Here is a 14,739-nt window from a genome sequence, read left to right as displayed (position 1 = left end):
GAGTATTTTAGGAATCTAACGTAAGTGCATAAACTATAGAAGAAACTTAAAAACATATCCCAGGAGTAGAAATGTGTGATCAGATCACTTGGGTTCAACCCAACCAAATTTTATTAAAAAACAAATCCAAGTTGAATGCTTAGGAATTCAAAAGTGTGGATTTTTTTTTCTGCCTTTCGGGGGATGTGTGGTCAATGAGATGGGTGGAGTCACGACAAAACGGAGGAGATCCTGTAGCTGTGACCTGGGCTGAGACCATGTTCCGCTACAGGTTAACTCACAGTCTGAAGAGACGAACAGCCTGCTTCCATCACACCTGTTGCCATGGACAGTGGGCTCTAGTCACGTGTGTGGCAGGGTCAGAGCATTCAGAGGCATTCAGGGAGGCCACATGCTGGCAGCAGCCTCTCACCATTTCGCACAGGGAGGCCGAGCTTAGGTTTTCAGGCAGGAGGAGGAGGTAGCCTGGAGCTTCCTGGAGGCCATGCTGAGGCAGGGGGCCATGCTGAGGCAGGAGGGCATGCTGAGGCAGGGGGCCATGCTGAGGCAGGAGGGCATGCTGAGGCAGGGGGCCATGCTGAGGCAGGAGGGCATGCTGAGGCAGGGGGCCATGCTGAGGCAGGGGGCCCTCCTTCCCTGCTCCACTCTCTTCCCAGGGAAATAACCAAAGTCCTTGTATACTCAACCACCCTGATGTTGCTTCAAGTGAACCAGGGGGGAGGGCTCATGAAACAGCTCCAACCTCACCTCTGACCCTGCTCCCCAAGAGCATCACAAATGACTTTAGTTAGTGGAGACCTTGTGAGTCCAATCTTACCCAGCTCACCAGAAATGCCTCTCAATTCGGGGCTGGCTTCTGGTGGCTGGGTGAATACTGATCACTCCTGGAGCCTAGGGTGCACGGTTAAAAGGACTTGCGGTGAGCACTGGGCTAGCACAGTCTTTCGTCACACTGCTGGAGGCTGAAGTAGAGACATGTCCTGAGTGCAGAGGTGCCCATGGCTTTACTGCAGGATGCGTCCTGGGCTCTCAAAGCGCGAACTGATTGTGTGCTAACTGCACCTAGTCCCAAAGACGAGGCCCCTCACAAGCCAGAGAGCTCTGTCTTCTCAAGCAGCCTGAGTCAAGCATTGGGAAGAGTATGTCGGTGCTGCTTGGCTCTAGGCGGACTGGGAGCCTGTGGGGACATGGAGGGAGGGACATGGGACTTGTGTGTAGCCTGGCTGGCTGGAGACGGCGAACCCGGGCCCTAGGCCTCCCCTCCTGCTGCATAGCCACGTTACTCTGAGCAAATCACAAGATTGCTAGGAGCATAAGTGCAGAGTCTTGAAAGTTAGAGCACCCTACAGTTATGGGCTCTGTCAGAACAGAGGGCCTGTCAGTAGGGAGGCCTTTTTCATGACTGGTTAGGGACCAGTCCTCAGCTACCCACAAGGACGCGAGACTCTGCTAGGCAGTGCTAGACAGTATACGCAGGCACGATGCTAATTGAACCAATGAACTCCTGAGAACACCACATACAGACCGAACCCTCTAGGCAAGGGACCATCTAACCTTGGGGACCATAGGGTTCCATGGAACCCTTAAAGGACAAGGACCCTCACGCCCTCTGTTCAGGAAGCACTTTATTGTGGCTCCAAGGACAAGCGCTCACACAGGTGGCAGCTCTCAGAGCAGCTCCCGCATGGCCTTGCTGAGTTTCACGATCTTGCTCTTGGTAGACATGTCAACATACTTCTCTCCGATCCGGACCATCATCCCACCCATGATGGAAGGGTCAGCCTGGGAAAGGAAAGGGGTGGCACACATTAAACACGGTGTTATCAGGCAGGCAGATGGAAACACTGGGGGGGGGGGGGGGTAGGCAGGCAGCCCACGCCGCAGATGGACTGCGAGGAGTCAGACCCATCCAGGTGCAAGCCCCGCTCGCTCGGCACTTCACCCTCCAGTTCTGCAAGCCCACCTTGACCTCCAGTTTCAGTATTTGGCCTTGACTCAGGAAGCTCTTCAGCACCGTCTTTAACTCAGAGAGAACAGCGTCATCTAGAGGCTGGGAAAGAAGCAAGCATCCTTTAAACAGAGCACTACGGCAGTGCACACAGTCAAGGAGCAGGAGACACCACAGTGGGCATGAAACCAAGACACTGACTGCGTGTGCGTGTATGTGTGTGTGTGTACATGCATGTGTGTGTGTGCTGAGGCGGTGTGGGGCTAAGGAGTGACTGCACCACCATGTATCTTCTAAGCATTGGTTCCAGGCAGAGGGCTTGGCCACACAAGACTCCCCTCCCCCAAAGCTCCATAGGTGCCCTAAACACTGAACACAATCTGGACACAGCCAGGGGCTGCACACTGCGACATCACACTTTCCTGTTTGGCTGGCCCATGTCTCGGGGAGGAGGATGAACTGTCCTGTCGCAGGGCATACTATATGTAAGGAGTGCCGATCTGAGAAGACAGGCCTGTGCTCAGACCCTGAGCCTATCCTGTTGAGCTAGGCTCCAGATTCCTGACCATAACATAAGCACAATCACCATCCGATTTATCTTCTGAGAGCAGTAGCACATTACAAGGTCCCCAGCAGACGGCAGCCCCGATAAATGGTGGCTAGTTAACACTTCATTCCAGTGGGTCAGAGGGCCTGTGCGCCCCAACCCACAGGTTAGACACACCCAGACTAGAACTCAATATGGCATTTAAGACTTCAGGACCTAAATCACTACTTCGTAGAACACTCAGATCCCCACGACTAATCACTAATAGGACGCACACCGGGCCTTCTGAGTGGAAGCTGATAGAACCCTCCCGAGTGACAAGCTACGTCCCCAGTACAGAAGCAAGAGCCTCCTACTTACAGACGCTGTGGTCACTGTGCACGGCACTTCTCCACGGTGGACACTCATGATGGTGGAAAAGGCAGAGATGACGCCCTGCGTGTTGCCTAGGCGACCATTTTCAGCAAGTAAATCTGGGAAAGTGACAGGAAACTGAGTCACCCAAAACAAGGTCACCCCGTAGACTGAAAATGCCATATTCAGAGTCCTGTAAGAATCTGAATGGGGTCCGGAGGGACAGCCCAGTGGTTAGAGTCCTGTAAGAATCTGAATGGGGTCCGGAGGGACAGCTCAGTGGTCATGAGCACTGCTTGCTGCCTCGTCAGGGAACCCAGGCTCAGGTCCCAGCACCCATCTGGTGGCTCACAACCACCCATAACTTCAGTTCCAGAGGACCCGATGTCCTCTTTTGACTTCCTGGGGCACCAGGTTTGTGCCCCACACTCCCCAAACAGGTATTTAAGGACAGCCCAGTGGGCTCATCACGCACGCACGCACGCACTCATGAGGTTGGCCGTCAGCGGAGAGAACTTTTCCTTCTTGGTGATGTCACTCAGGCTCTTCACTTTGACGGAGCGCTTGACGTAGGGATTCAGAATAGCCAGAGACACCTTGGGGTCCTTCAGGAGTTGCTGAAAGCACACACAATGCCAGCTGCTACCCTGTCCATGACTTTACGTGCGACTAAAAACACATTTTGAGGAACTTCAAAATCACCTTCTGAAGATCCTTACATGCATTTTTCAGAAGGATCATTAAGAACTCAGCAGCCGTGTCTCACATGTATGACACGGCCAGCCCACTGTCTCCATGTCTCACCATGTATGACACGGCCAGTCCACTGTCTCCATGTCTCACATGTATGACACGGCCAGCCCACTGTCTCCGTGTCTCACCATGTATGACACAGCCAGCCCACTGTCTCCGTGTCTCACCATGTATGACACGGCCAGCCCACTGTCTCCATGTCTCACCATGTATGACACAGCCAGCCCACTGTCTCGTGTCTCACCATGTATGACACGGCCAGCCCACTGTCTCCATGTCTCACATGTATGACACGGCCAGCCCACTGTCTCCGTGTCTCACCATGTATGACACGGCCAGCCCACTGTCTCCGTGTCTCACCATGTATGACACGGCCAGTCCACTGTCTCCATGTCTCACCATGTATGACATGGCCAGCCCACTGTCTCGTGTCTCACCATGTATGACACGGCCAGCCCACTGTCTTCATGTCTCACCATGTATGACACGGCCAGCCCACTGTCTCGTGTCTCACCATGTATGACACGGCCAGCCCACTGTCTCCGTGTCTCACCATGTATGACACAGCCAGCCCACTGTCTCGCTACGCCATCCCCAAACACGGCGAGCTTCCATCTCAGGAGACCCTGGCTGTGCCCTGCCCACGACAGAGCTCCTGGAACTAACCTAGCTCTGAGACTGGTCTGAGAGGGCAAGCCCACAACATGCGGGGAATCCATCTTATCCCCTACGCTCAGTAGCCCTGCCCACCTCAGCACCAGGCCAGAGTGCCAGGACCCACGGTGGTTCTTCCTGAGGACACCTTCTGGGCAAACATGCCATGCTGCCTGCCTGCCTGCCTTTCATGTGCCTGTTAGCAACATGCTGGAGACAGGCAGGGGGACTTCTCTTATTAACCACCCCTCCCTCAGACTTATGGAACCTTGCTAACGGTCTCTATGACTGACTTCTGGAGTTTATCAAACCCAAGTCTAAGTAATTAAAAATGAGAGAGAGAGAGAGAGAAAAAGAGAGAAAGAGAGAGAGAGAGAGAGAGAGAGAGAGAGCTTGCTCGCGTACCCCTGCGTGGGTCACAGTGAATGTGTGCAGCCAAAGAACAAGGGAGCCCTACAGCCTTAGAGTTGGCTTCCTTCTTCTACCACATGAGTCCCAGAAAATGAACTCAGGTTGTCATGCTTGGTGGCAACTATCCTTACCCAATGTGCCATCCTGCCTGCCCCTAACCCCAGTCTAATGTCCACCACCAAAATCACCATCTTGATTTTGAACAGGACAGCCTGGCTCAAAGAGAGCAGAACTGCCCACCACATGCAGTGCCCACCAGCACAGGGCCTGTCTGTCCATCAGTGCCTCCCACAGGGGAGGCCGGGCCCAGCCAAGCTCCTCAATATTATCTGTAGACATGGGAAGAGAGAGTTAACTTATGCTATCAAATCTGGGCACCTGCTCAAGCTGACAGGTGCAGCACCCAAGCTGCAGTCTATAAACAGAGGACAGGGGTTAGCCTGTGCATCTGCAGCACTGAGCTGTGCTCTATAAACAGAGGACAGGGGTTAGCCTGTGCATCTGCAGCACTGAGCTGTGCTCTATAAACAGAGGACAGGGGTTAGCCTGTGCATCTGCAGCACTGAGCTGTGCTCTATAAACAGAGGACAGGGGTTAGCCTGTGCATCTGCAGCACTGAGCTGTGCTCTATAAACAGAGGACAGGGGTTAGCCTGTGCATCTGCAGCACCTGAGCTGTGCTCTATAAACAGAGGACAGGGGTTAGCCTGTGCATCTGCAGCACCTAGCCACTCTTCCTTCACATCTTAGGACCAAAGTAATTACAATAACCCAGGAAAGGCGAGAGGGCCAGGGCTCAAAGGCCCTTGCTGCCAAGGTCACTGGCCTGAGTCTGACCCCTAGACTCTCAGTGTAAAAGGGGAGGACTCTGACCTCTGCACTTGCACTGTGAGTGCCTGACACTCCCCACTCCTAAGAAAGAAAGAAATGATTCAAAAAAAAAAAAAAACAAAAAACAAAACAAAAAAAACAGGATAAGTTTTAAAGAAACTTTCATGAAGAAAATATAAATTCAATACAGTGAAAATATAGTCAAAAAACATAAAACTTGATCTTTAAATTCTTTTTTAACATGGCAGGTGTTCTTGAGTTAATTTTATTTTCTAGCTGGAAAGCTTGGGTTCACGTTAACATACTTAACGCATCTCCTAGCTCGTATTACACAAAAGTTTCAGAATAATAAAGTTGTCTTATTGTTAACAGCATACCTGCGGTACACTTTTTTTGTAGTTTCTAGTGGTTCTTTTTATAGGTTATACCCCATTAGGAACACACAGCTATAATAACTGAAGACAAAACGTAGGGGCGGGACCAGGGACACGCCCGACAAGGGGCTCCTCACCCCCACTCGCAGGAGCTCATTCTCCACCAGATCCAGCTTATTCTCCTTAGACGCAGCGGAGTACAGCGCGGTGGCGTAGCGGCCCTCGATGCCGTAGACCTGGACAGGGGGCTGGAAGCAAGAGGGAGGGAGGATTGAGGCACGGGATCACGAGGAAGGACTGAGGGTCGGGAGCACTCCTAACACAAGACCGCACTCCCACTGCCAAGCCACTTCAGTACTTCACCAAGGAGAGCTCTCGAACGAGGGACGTCTCCCTGGCCAGGACCGTCTCCCTTGGAGGGCACAGGACAGCGTCTGGCGTCTCTCTTAAGCACTGGGGTTTGTACTACAGCAGGCGGTTGTGAAGCTAAGCGGAACAGCATGTAGGAAGCGCACACACTTACGCGTCCCCATCATGGGCACGGTGTTTTATGATGTTCTTGGGAGGAATAAAATGGCTCCACTCAGAGGCTGAAGGAATCTGGTGCTGTTAATAAGTGCAGCGTGTGTGGCTGTAAGTTCCACCTGATGTCCCTTAGAGCATTCTGTTCTGCTGCTATTCCCGAGGGGAACGTGAGTGCGGGCGGATCTCTGGCCTGGGTGCAGAGAGCAACGGCAGCCCAGAAGATCTTTAGATTCCGCCGCACAGCGATTACTATGAAGAACTACAGGATAAATGCAGCCATACTCCAATTTGTGTGTGTTGTGTCTGTGTATTGTGTGTGTTCTGTGGTGTGTGTGTTTTGTGTGTGTGTGTGTGTATACACCACATGTGGAGAACAGAGGACAACTTTCAGGTCTTTCTTTCCTTCCCCTTATGGGTTCCAGGGATTGAACTCACTCTCTCAGGCTCGCCACCACCAGCCTTTACCCGCTGAGCAGGGCCCAAACAAAGAATTTTTAAAACATTAAAGACTAGGGTGGAAACCACCATCTGTGACAGGTGCCCAGCAGCATCCCCTGCACACCAGGCACTCTCCTTTGCAGACTGCTACCCTTGCAGACAAAGGTTAGTAATTACATGTCTCACCGTATGTCTGTTCAACTCACTCTCTCATTGCTTTCCCTACACACACACACACACACACACACACACACACACAGAGAGAGAGAGAGAGAGAGAGAGAGAGAGAAAGCTAACATACCCTTACAAGCTTGGCAAAGGGTCTGACCACAGACGTACTGAAGCTCCGAACCTTTAGAAAAGAAAACAGATCAGACAGGGTTTCTGCATTAGCTTAACAATGTTAAAATAATCTAATTGCAGAATTCCTTCATACATCACATAGGTTATAGGGGTAGGAACTGCTTTTTATTACCTATACACTCCCTGTTGAGAATCACCCCAAATCCCTTCAGAAACTGCCTTTCCACCACCTTCCTCCCTGGGTAGTTGAGAGAGAAAACACTAATGTCCCAAAATTGAATTTTTCTTTCTTCTTCTTCTTTTTTTTCTTTTCTTTTTTTTTTTTTTTTTTTTGTTTTTTTTTTTGTTGTTGTTGTTGTTTTTTGGAGACAGGGTTTCTCTGTGTAGCCCTGGCTCTCCTGGAACTCACTCTGTAGACCAGGCTGGCCTCGAACTCAGAAATCCGCCTGTCTCTGCTTCCCAGGTGCTGGGATTATGAATTTTTCAAAAAAAAATTTAAGAGCTTTATCACATTTAGGAAAAATGCTTTATGAAAGTTGAGGATTTATATTTCTATCACCTTTGAGAAAAACTTTAACGAACATAAGAGGAGTCCGGGCTTGATTCAAGCAAACCTACCTGCTTAGGAATTGAAATGCTATCTAAGACCAAAGATCTCTTGAAATAGCACCAGGCTTCAGGTCTTAAGAGATGGCATTGTGTCTGTCACTGGAGAAGTCTGGAATCCAGTTTAAAAAGCACTTCGCGGGGGTCTGGGGGGGCACAGTTCGCTGTCATATACTTCCATCTCTAGAATGTACTCGATTACAACTGGCTATAACAAGTTTAAAAGCTTTCTAAAGCCTTGGTAAAAATTATGTACAATGCAAATGAAAATCGTCACGGCAGATGATCCAGGCGGGTGTTTTTCCCCCACCCAATTCCAGATTCTGGTGGACTTGGCCTGTTGCAATCTCAGCATCACCAAAGGAGAGGCTTATAACCCTTTCTCCCTTCTTTATAAACACCTGGAATGTGCTTTACAAACACTCAATTCTCCTAAGCAGTAGCCAGCGCTGACAGGTTCACCAACAAGGCTAGATGTGTGCTTTTCCCAGTTCTCTCTCCCATGCCTTTGCCAGCTGCTCAGCTATGCCGTGACTCCTGGGTGTCAAGGTCAAGACAGAGCAATCCGTGCCCACTCCCCACGGGGACGAAACGCGCATCCGCCCCAAGCTGCCTGCAGTCGCCGGGCCCCACGACCCTGGAGGGCGGCCTGACCCCTCAGCCACGTCCTCACACGTGGCGCTGGGAGCCAGGAACCGGCAACCCCACGAGGGACCCTCCCGCTAGCTTCTACCTGTCGGGACAGCCCGAACGCTGCTGGGGCGGCCATCTTTTCCCGGGCGGCTGTAGGTCAAACCCAACTGGGAAGAGATTAGTGGCGCCAGAGCGCACGCGCGCGCCGGCGTGATCGCTCAGCTTTCTGGGAAATGTACGCATCAGGAGCCCGGATATGTGGGTAAGAACTTCTTGCATGCTGGGAGTTGTAGTCCATAGGTTCCGGGGTCGCTCTGTTCTCTTGAACCTGAACGAGATCTGAAAATTAAATCTGAAAGTAGGTTTACATTTAGATTCTTTGCACATGCACCGTCAACTTCGTTGCCCTGTCTAGAACCTGACAAAGTGTGCTTCTGTGTCAGTGCTTCAGGCTTTACTTAAAAACCACAAGCGACTCTCCCAGGGGCGCGCGACTTGGCTTTTCTGGCCTGATAGGTTTCCTAGTCTTACAAGAACCCTGACTTGTTAGATTTTGACTGTGTGCGCATTTCAGGGCAGGACAGAGCTAGGCCAGAACTAGGCCAGAACTAAAATCAGGTTTTAATCCAAGGTGATGTAGAACGTTAAAAACCCAGCACAAACCCTGGTCGGTGTTTTGTTTTTTTGGGTTGGTTTTTGTTTTTTGTTTTCGAGACAGGGTTTCTCTGTGTAGCCCTGGCTGTCCTGGAACTCACATTATAGACCAGGCTGGGCTCGAACTCAGAAATCCACCTGCCTCTGCCTCCAAAGTGCTGGGATTAAAGGCATGCACCACCACCACCCAGCTGATGGCTGGTGTTTCTATATCCATTTTCTACACATGCTCTTACTTTTCTCTTCCACAGCAAAAAACAGTCAACATCCAACAAGGTTCCTTGTTGTAATGAGGTGTTCTGTGCTAAATTTAAAAGGAAAAAAAGAAAAAACGGTTCAGATTTAGTATAGAAATACATTTTTAGTTGATTTGTCATTTTAAATATATACATATACACACACTGTGGTGAACTGTTTACCCAACTATTTTGAAGGCTGCAGACTGCCCAGGCTCGAATCTTAATAGTTTTGTGACCTTGGCCTCTAAGCACACAATTTTTTCCGTGCCTCAATTTTCTTAGCTATAAAATCATTATTTATAGTACTATAGTACATGCCTTATACTGTGTTAGGAACATTAACATATTTTGAGTAGATAGAACAGTGGACAGTTCTTTATTTTGTGTTTGTGGTTTTATGCACACAGATTCATAATCTATATATAATTTAGTATCTTACTTTTTAGTTTAATATGAGGGAAGATGGATACAGAATAATATGGGTTGCAAATGAATTCTTTTAAAAATTATTTTATGTGTATAGGTGTTTTCCTGAATATAATTATGGGTACCATGTGTGCCTGTTGCCTTAAAGTTCAGAAAAGGACGGCGAGTCTCTTGGAGCTGGGCTAGAGGCAGTTGTGAGGTGCCAGGGGTGCTCAAACTGAGCACAGGTCCTCTGTGGGAGCAGCCAGTGCCCTTAACTGCTGAGCTGTCTCTCCAGCCGCAGGAATACATTTTGTATAGGCAAATTTCTAAGTTATGGCACTTTTATAAACATGTCCATAGTTGCAGAATAATCTACTTTGATTCTGTAACTTAATCATTCTATGACTTTTCAACACAGTTTACAAGGTTTAAACTTATTTTGTTCATTTAAACAGTTCTCTGTATCTGGGTATATTTTTTCCCATATCTTGGATTATTTCGAAAGCAGGATTTAAAGTTGAGCTTGGCAAATGAGCGTGAACACACGGCACATGAAGCGGGCCTCCTCTCCAGCTTGTACTCTCGCCAGTCAAGTACGGATACTTCCGATTCGCTCCATTGCTACAAAATGCTTTTACACAAACCTAATGAAAAAAGCGTACACGGCACCGAGCATGTCTTATGGAACTGCTGGTGTGCAGACAGCTGTTTTATATCCCAAGACTCAGCAGGGTATCAAAAAAAAAATCAACCTGCTCGCCTTCACAGGCCGTACTGGTTAGTTTGTGTCAACTTGATGCAAACTAGAGAGACCTCTGTCAATTAGACAGAAACTTCAACTGAGAAACTGCCTCTCTCAGACTAGCTTGTAGGCAAGTCTGTGGACCATTTTCTTGATTAATGACTGATGTAGGAGGGCTCAGCCCCAGCCCACCGATGGCAGTACACCCAATGGCAGGCGGCAAGGGCAGGTGTCCTTGGGTTGTATATGAAAGCAGGCTGAGCAAGCCAGTAAGCAGTGTATCTTTGCCTCAGTTCCTACGGCCATGTTCTGACTCCCGCTTCTTTGTTGACACCCCTCTGGGATGAACTGATGAACTGTGACTTGAAAATGAAAGTTGAAACAAACCTTTCCTTCCCCCAAATTGATTTCTCACTGCCCCCACTGTGTGCATGTGTGCGAGCATGTGTGATGTGTGGTGTGTGTATGTGTGTGTGTAGCTCTGGCTGACCTGAAACTCACTCTGTAGACCAGGCTGACATTGAACTCAGAGATCCGCCCACCTCTGCCTCCAAAGTGGTGGGGTTAAAGGCGTGTGCCATCCCTGCCCGGCTTGGTCTGCGTCTTAGCACAGCAAAAGAATCCAAAGTAGAATACAAACCTTGTACTCTATGTAAAATCAAATCATAACATTGAATTTTCCTGAAGTATAGCTACATGGAAGCTTACAAGCAGTTTGGGTTTTAATAAATGTAATAAAATTTAAAAGTTCCAGGCTCAAATACACTTGGGAGATTCTAGACCATCTGCTATTTTAAAATAGTCCATTGTTTGCCCTATGGCGATTCGGTGCCTTCTGCTGACTTTGTATCTTCAGTCCACTCTAGCCCCACGCACAGCTCTAAATGGCATTTGATGGTTGCTTGGATTTTAAGGTTTGAGTTTCAGCCAACCCTCAGGTGTAAGTGGCCTACTGCGTCTGTATTTTCTGGGTGGTGAAGCAGACTTAGTGTACTGGCTGGTTTTGTGTGTCGACTTGACACGGGCTGGAGTTATCACAGAGAAAGGAGCTTCAGTCGAGGAAATGCCTCCATGAGATCCAGCTGTGGGGCATTTTCTCAGTTGGTGATCAAGGGGGGAGGGCCCCTTGTGGGTGGTGCCATCCGTGCGCTGGTGTTCTTGGGTTCTATAAGAGAGCAAGCTGAGCAAGCCAGGGGAAGCAAGCCAGTAAGAAACATCCCTCCATGGCCTCTGCATCAGCTCCTGCTTCCTGACCTGCTTGAGTTCCAGTCCTGACTTTCTTTGGTGATGAACAGCAGTGTGGATGTGTAAGCTGAATAAACCCTTTCCTCCCCAACTTACTTCTTGGTTGTGATGTTTGTGCAGGAATAGAAATCCTGACTAAGACACTTAGATTGTTTAAAAATTTGTTACATTGTTGTAGTCAAGGCCAATAGAGTGAGACAGACCTGCACAAGGGAAGGGCTCCCCTGGGAGAGAAACCCAGATATTTACCTGTTTCGTTTTATGCTTCCTGTTCAAGACAACTATTGATCACTGTTTTATCCTCTGCACAGAGACAGTCACAGGAAACAGCAGCATGGCATCGGGAGACCATCAGCGGTACATGTATGTGACTTATTTATTATTATTGTGTGTACGTGGGGTGTACTTGCCACATGGTGAATATCAAAGGACAGCTGTGTATTTGTCCTCTCCCTACGCCTTTCCGTGGATCCCGGGGATCAAACTCATGTGGTCAGGCTTTCAAGGCACGCTCCTTTACCTCCCAAGCCATCTCCCAGCCCCTGCTATATGTCTTAAAATTAAGTGACTTCCTCTTTCATTCAGAAAGAACCATTTAGAAACTATAGTATTTAGAAAGCCCAGATAAAAAGATCAGACCTACAGGAGCAATTCCCATCATTCATTACCAGAGACCCAGAGGAAGGTTCATGCCCTATTCACAGTGCCCTCACTTAGAAATAGAAAAACAGCTGGGCGGTGGTGGCGCATGCCTGTAATCCCAGCACTCTGGGAGGCAGAGGCAGGCGGATTTCTGAGTTCGAGGCCAGCCTGGTCTACAGAGTGAGTTCCAGGACAGCAAGGGCTACACAGAGAAACCCTGTCTTGGAAAAACCAAAAAAAAAAAAAAAAAAAAAAAAAAAAAAAAAAAAAAGAAAAACAAAGAAACAAACAAATCATAGCCAAACCCACGGGAACGGCTTATTTGGAATGGAACATTACACGGCTCTTAAAATGAGGCTTTCGCACTAGGCGCAGCCGTGTGCACCTGTGCCCCCAGCTCTCGGAGGACAGAGGCAGGCAGAGGACTGCAAGTCAAGCTCAGCTTCTTCTACCTGGAAGGTTGTAGTCCAGTCAGGCTACACAGGGTAAGCCAAACAAACAAGCAAGCAAACAAACAAAAAATCCCAAATAAGTAAATCAGGTTTACACACATTATCTCATGACACACAAAAAAGATCTAAGTACACACATTAAACGTGCATGAACCACTTTCTATAATTCCTCTACACCTCTATATACTAGTTTTCACACAAATTCCCCTGGCCTGGGCGTCTGTCGGTAGATTTCATTGCAAGCGTGGTACCTATTTACCCTTTTAGGACAAGAGTAAGGAGTGTGCGCAGTCGTCATCCCCTCCCCCCCTTCCTCCACGGAAAGATGGCTCTGCATTTGAGAGCGCTGTCTATTCTTCCAGAGGTCCTGAGTTCAACTCCCAGCAACCACATGGTGGCTCAAAAACATCTATGCTGGGATCTGATGCCCTCTTCTGGCATGCAGGTGTACATGCAGATAGAGCACTTACATAAATCCTCTTTGTGCACGGAAAAGACTCCCGAGTGTTTACATTATCTATGGATACCCATCGGAGTACGTTCCTTTCTGGTGTTTCCTTTGTTTTGCTTAAGTATTGTGCACAAGCCTCTTACCGCAGTCTCTTACCGCAGGGTGGCAGCCTGCGTTACAGCAGTTCTTTCACACACGATAGTCTCTTTATCTCTAAAGCCTCAGAAAGAGAAATGACCTCGGGAGCTTTTGCACGAGTCTTGCGGTTCGCAGAGGTTGTATGTTGGAAACTGACCGGGAAATGAACAAGAGAGAGAAGGCATTCCCACCACATGAATTTAAACTCTTTAACCTTAAGATCTGGAAGAGGAAAGGGACAGTAGTAAATCATTTAATAAGAGTTGGTGGTGAGAGTGGAGCCTCGGCTCAGCAGGTAAGACCTTGTGCTGCCCTTGCAGAGGACAGCCCCACCCTCACCGCATTCAGTTCCCAACACCAGGTCGGCATTTACGAGCCTGTAACTCCAGCTCCGGGGGATCTGACGCCCTCTTCTGGACACTTTTGGCACTTGCGTGCTTACCTGGACGTATCCGTACAAAGGCATACTTGCATACAGAAAGAAGTGGGTTTTTGTTTTTGCTGGTTTTAGTTTTCAAGACAGGGTTCCTCGATCTCAAGTAGATCTGCATTCTGAATGCTCACAGGGGCGTGAGCCATCACCCGCAGCCTGATTTTTTTTTTTTTTAAGCTGTGTAGCCCTGTCTGGCTGGAACTCTCTACGCAGATCACGTGGTGCTGACCTCAGACTCATAGAGATATACCTGCCTCTACTTCTGCCTCGGAATACTGGGATTAAAGACACGAAACACCCCACCTCACCAGCATACACGTAATTTTTAATTAATTAATTCCTTTTTTAATTAGAGAAGTTTAGAGTTTTTTGGGTTTTTTTCCCTGAAACTCAGACCTCTGGGATCTGCGAAGTGGCCAATAGAGGTCTCGAGTTTCACCACCCTGTGCTTCAGGCTGGTTCTTTTCACTTCTAGGCGTGAGGCTGTGCTCACCTTGAAGCTGCTGCCTACTCAGTGTTCAAGGTCACCTCAAGGAGCCCTGTAGCAGGTTTCTGCAAGATGTTGCCGACACTGACACTAGAGGGTGCCATCGCCTTAATGTTGCAAACACACAATCTTTCTAGAGCTTTCTGGGTCTAAAATGCAGTGTCTGGTTCACGTTAGCCAGTGAGAAACAGATCATTGTGAAACAGAAACAGTTCTGATAGCTCCACTCACAACCTCCGCCATCACAGCTGAAGCCTGTCGTAGACGCCCCTAGAAACCATCTTAGCTGGTACTTGACTCTCAGCCGTCCCATAGCAACCCAGGTCTTGCTTTGCTGGGCAGGTTTCTGACTTAGAAGTCATAGTCCTTTGTTGGGATGGGCGGTGGGGTGGGGTTAGGTCAGGAGGAGGAGCGCTATACCTTTGGGAGAATCTTATTCTGGAAGCGAAGCCAGTAGCAACAGAAGAAGCAA

General features: G+C 48.8%; 1 protein-coding gene across 1 annotated transcript; it reads right to left on the bottom strand.

The window, feature by feature from the left end:
* Nucleotides 1–1,608: 1,608 nt before the first annotated feature.
* On the bottom strand, nt 1,609–8,593 carry Atp5po (ATP synthase peripheral stalk subunit OSCP). Its single transcript, XM_052158595.1, has 7 exons — nt 8,477–8,593; nt 7,136–7,186; nt 6,009–6,119; nt 3,337–3,466; nt 2,856–2,968; nt 1,964–2,050; nt 1,609–1,782 (listed from the first exon to the last, which is right to left on the bottom strand). The coding sequence occupies exons 1-7, from the start codon at nt 8,510–8,512 to the stop codon at nt 1,669–1,671; spliced, it is 642 nt and encodes a 213-aa protein (XP_052014555.1). The 5' UTR covers nt 8,513–8,593; the 3' UTR covers nt 1,609–1,668.
* Nucleotides 8,594–14,739: the final 6,146 nt, after the last annotated feature.

This window comes from Apodemus sylvaticus, chromosome 15, assembly GCF_947179515.1.
Source record: "Apodemus sylvaticus chromosome 15, mApoSyl1.1, whole genome shotgun sequence".
Classification (NCBI taxonomy): Eukaryota; Metazoa; Chordata; class Mammalia; order Rodentia; family Muridae; genus Apodemus; species Apodemus sylvaticus.
Note: the sequence above shows the minus strand (reverse complement) of the source record. Positions and strands in the feature narration are given on the sequence as shown.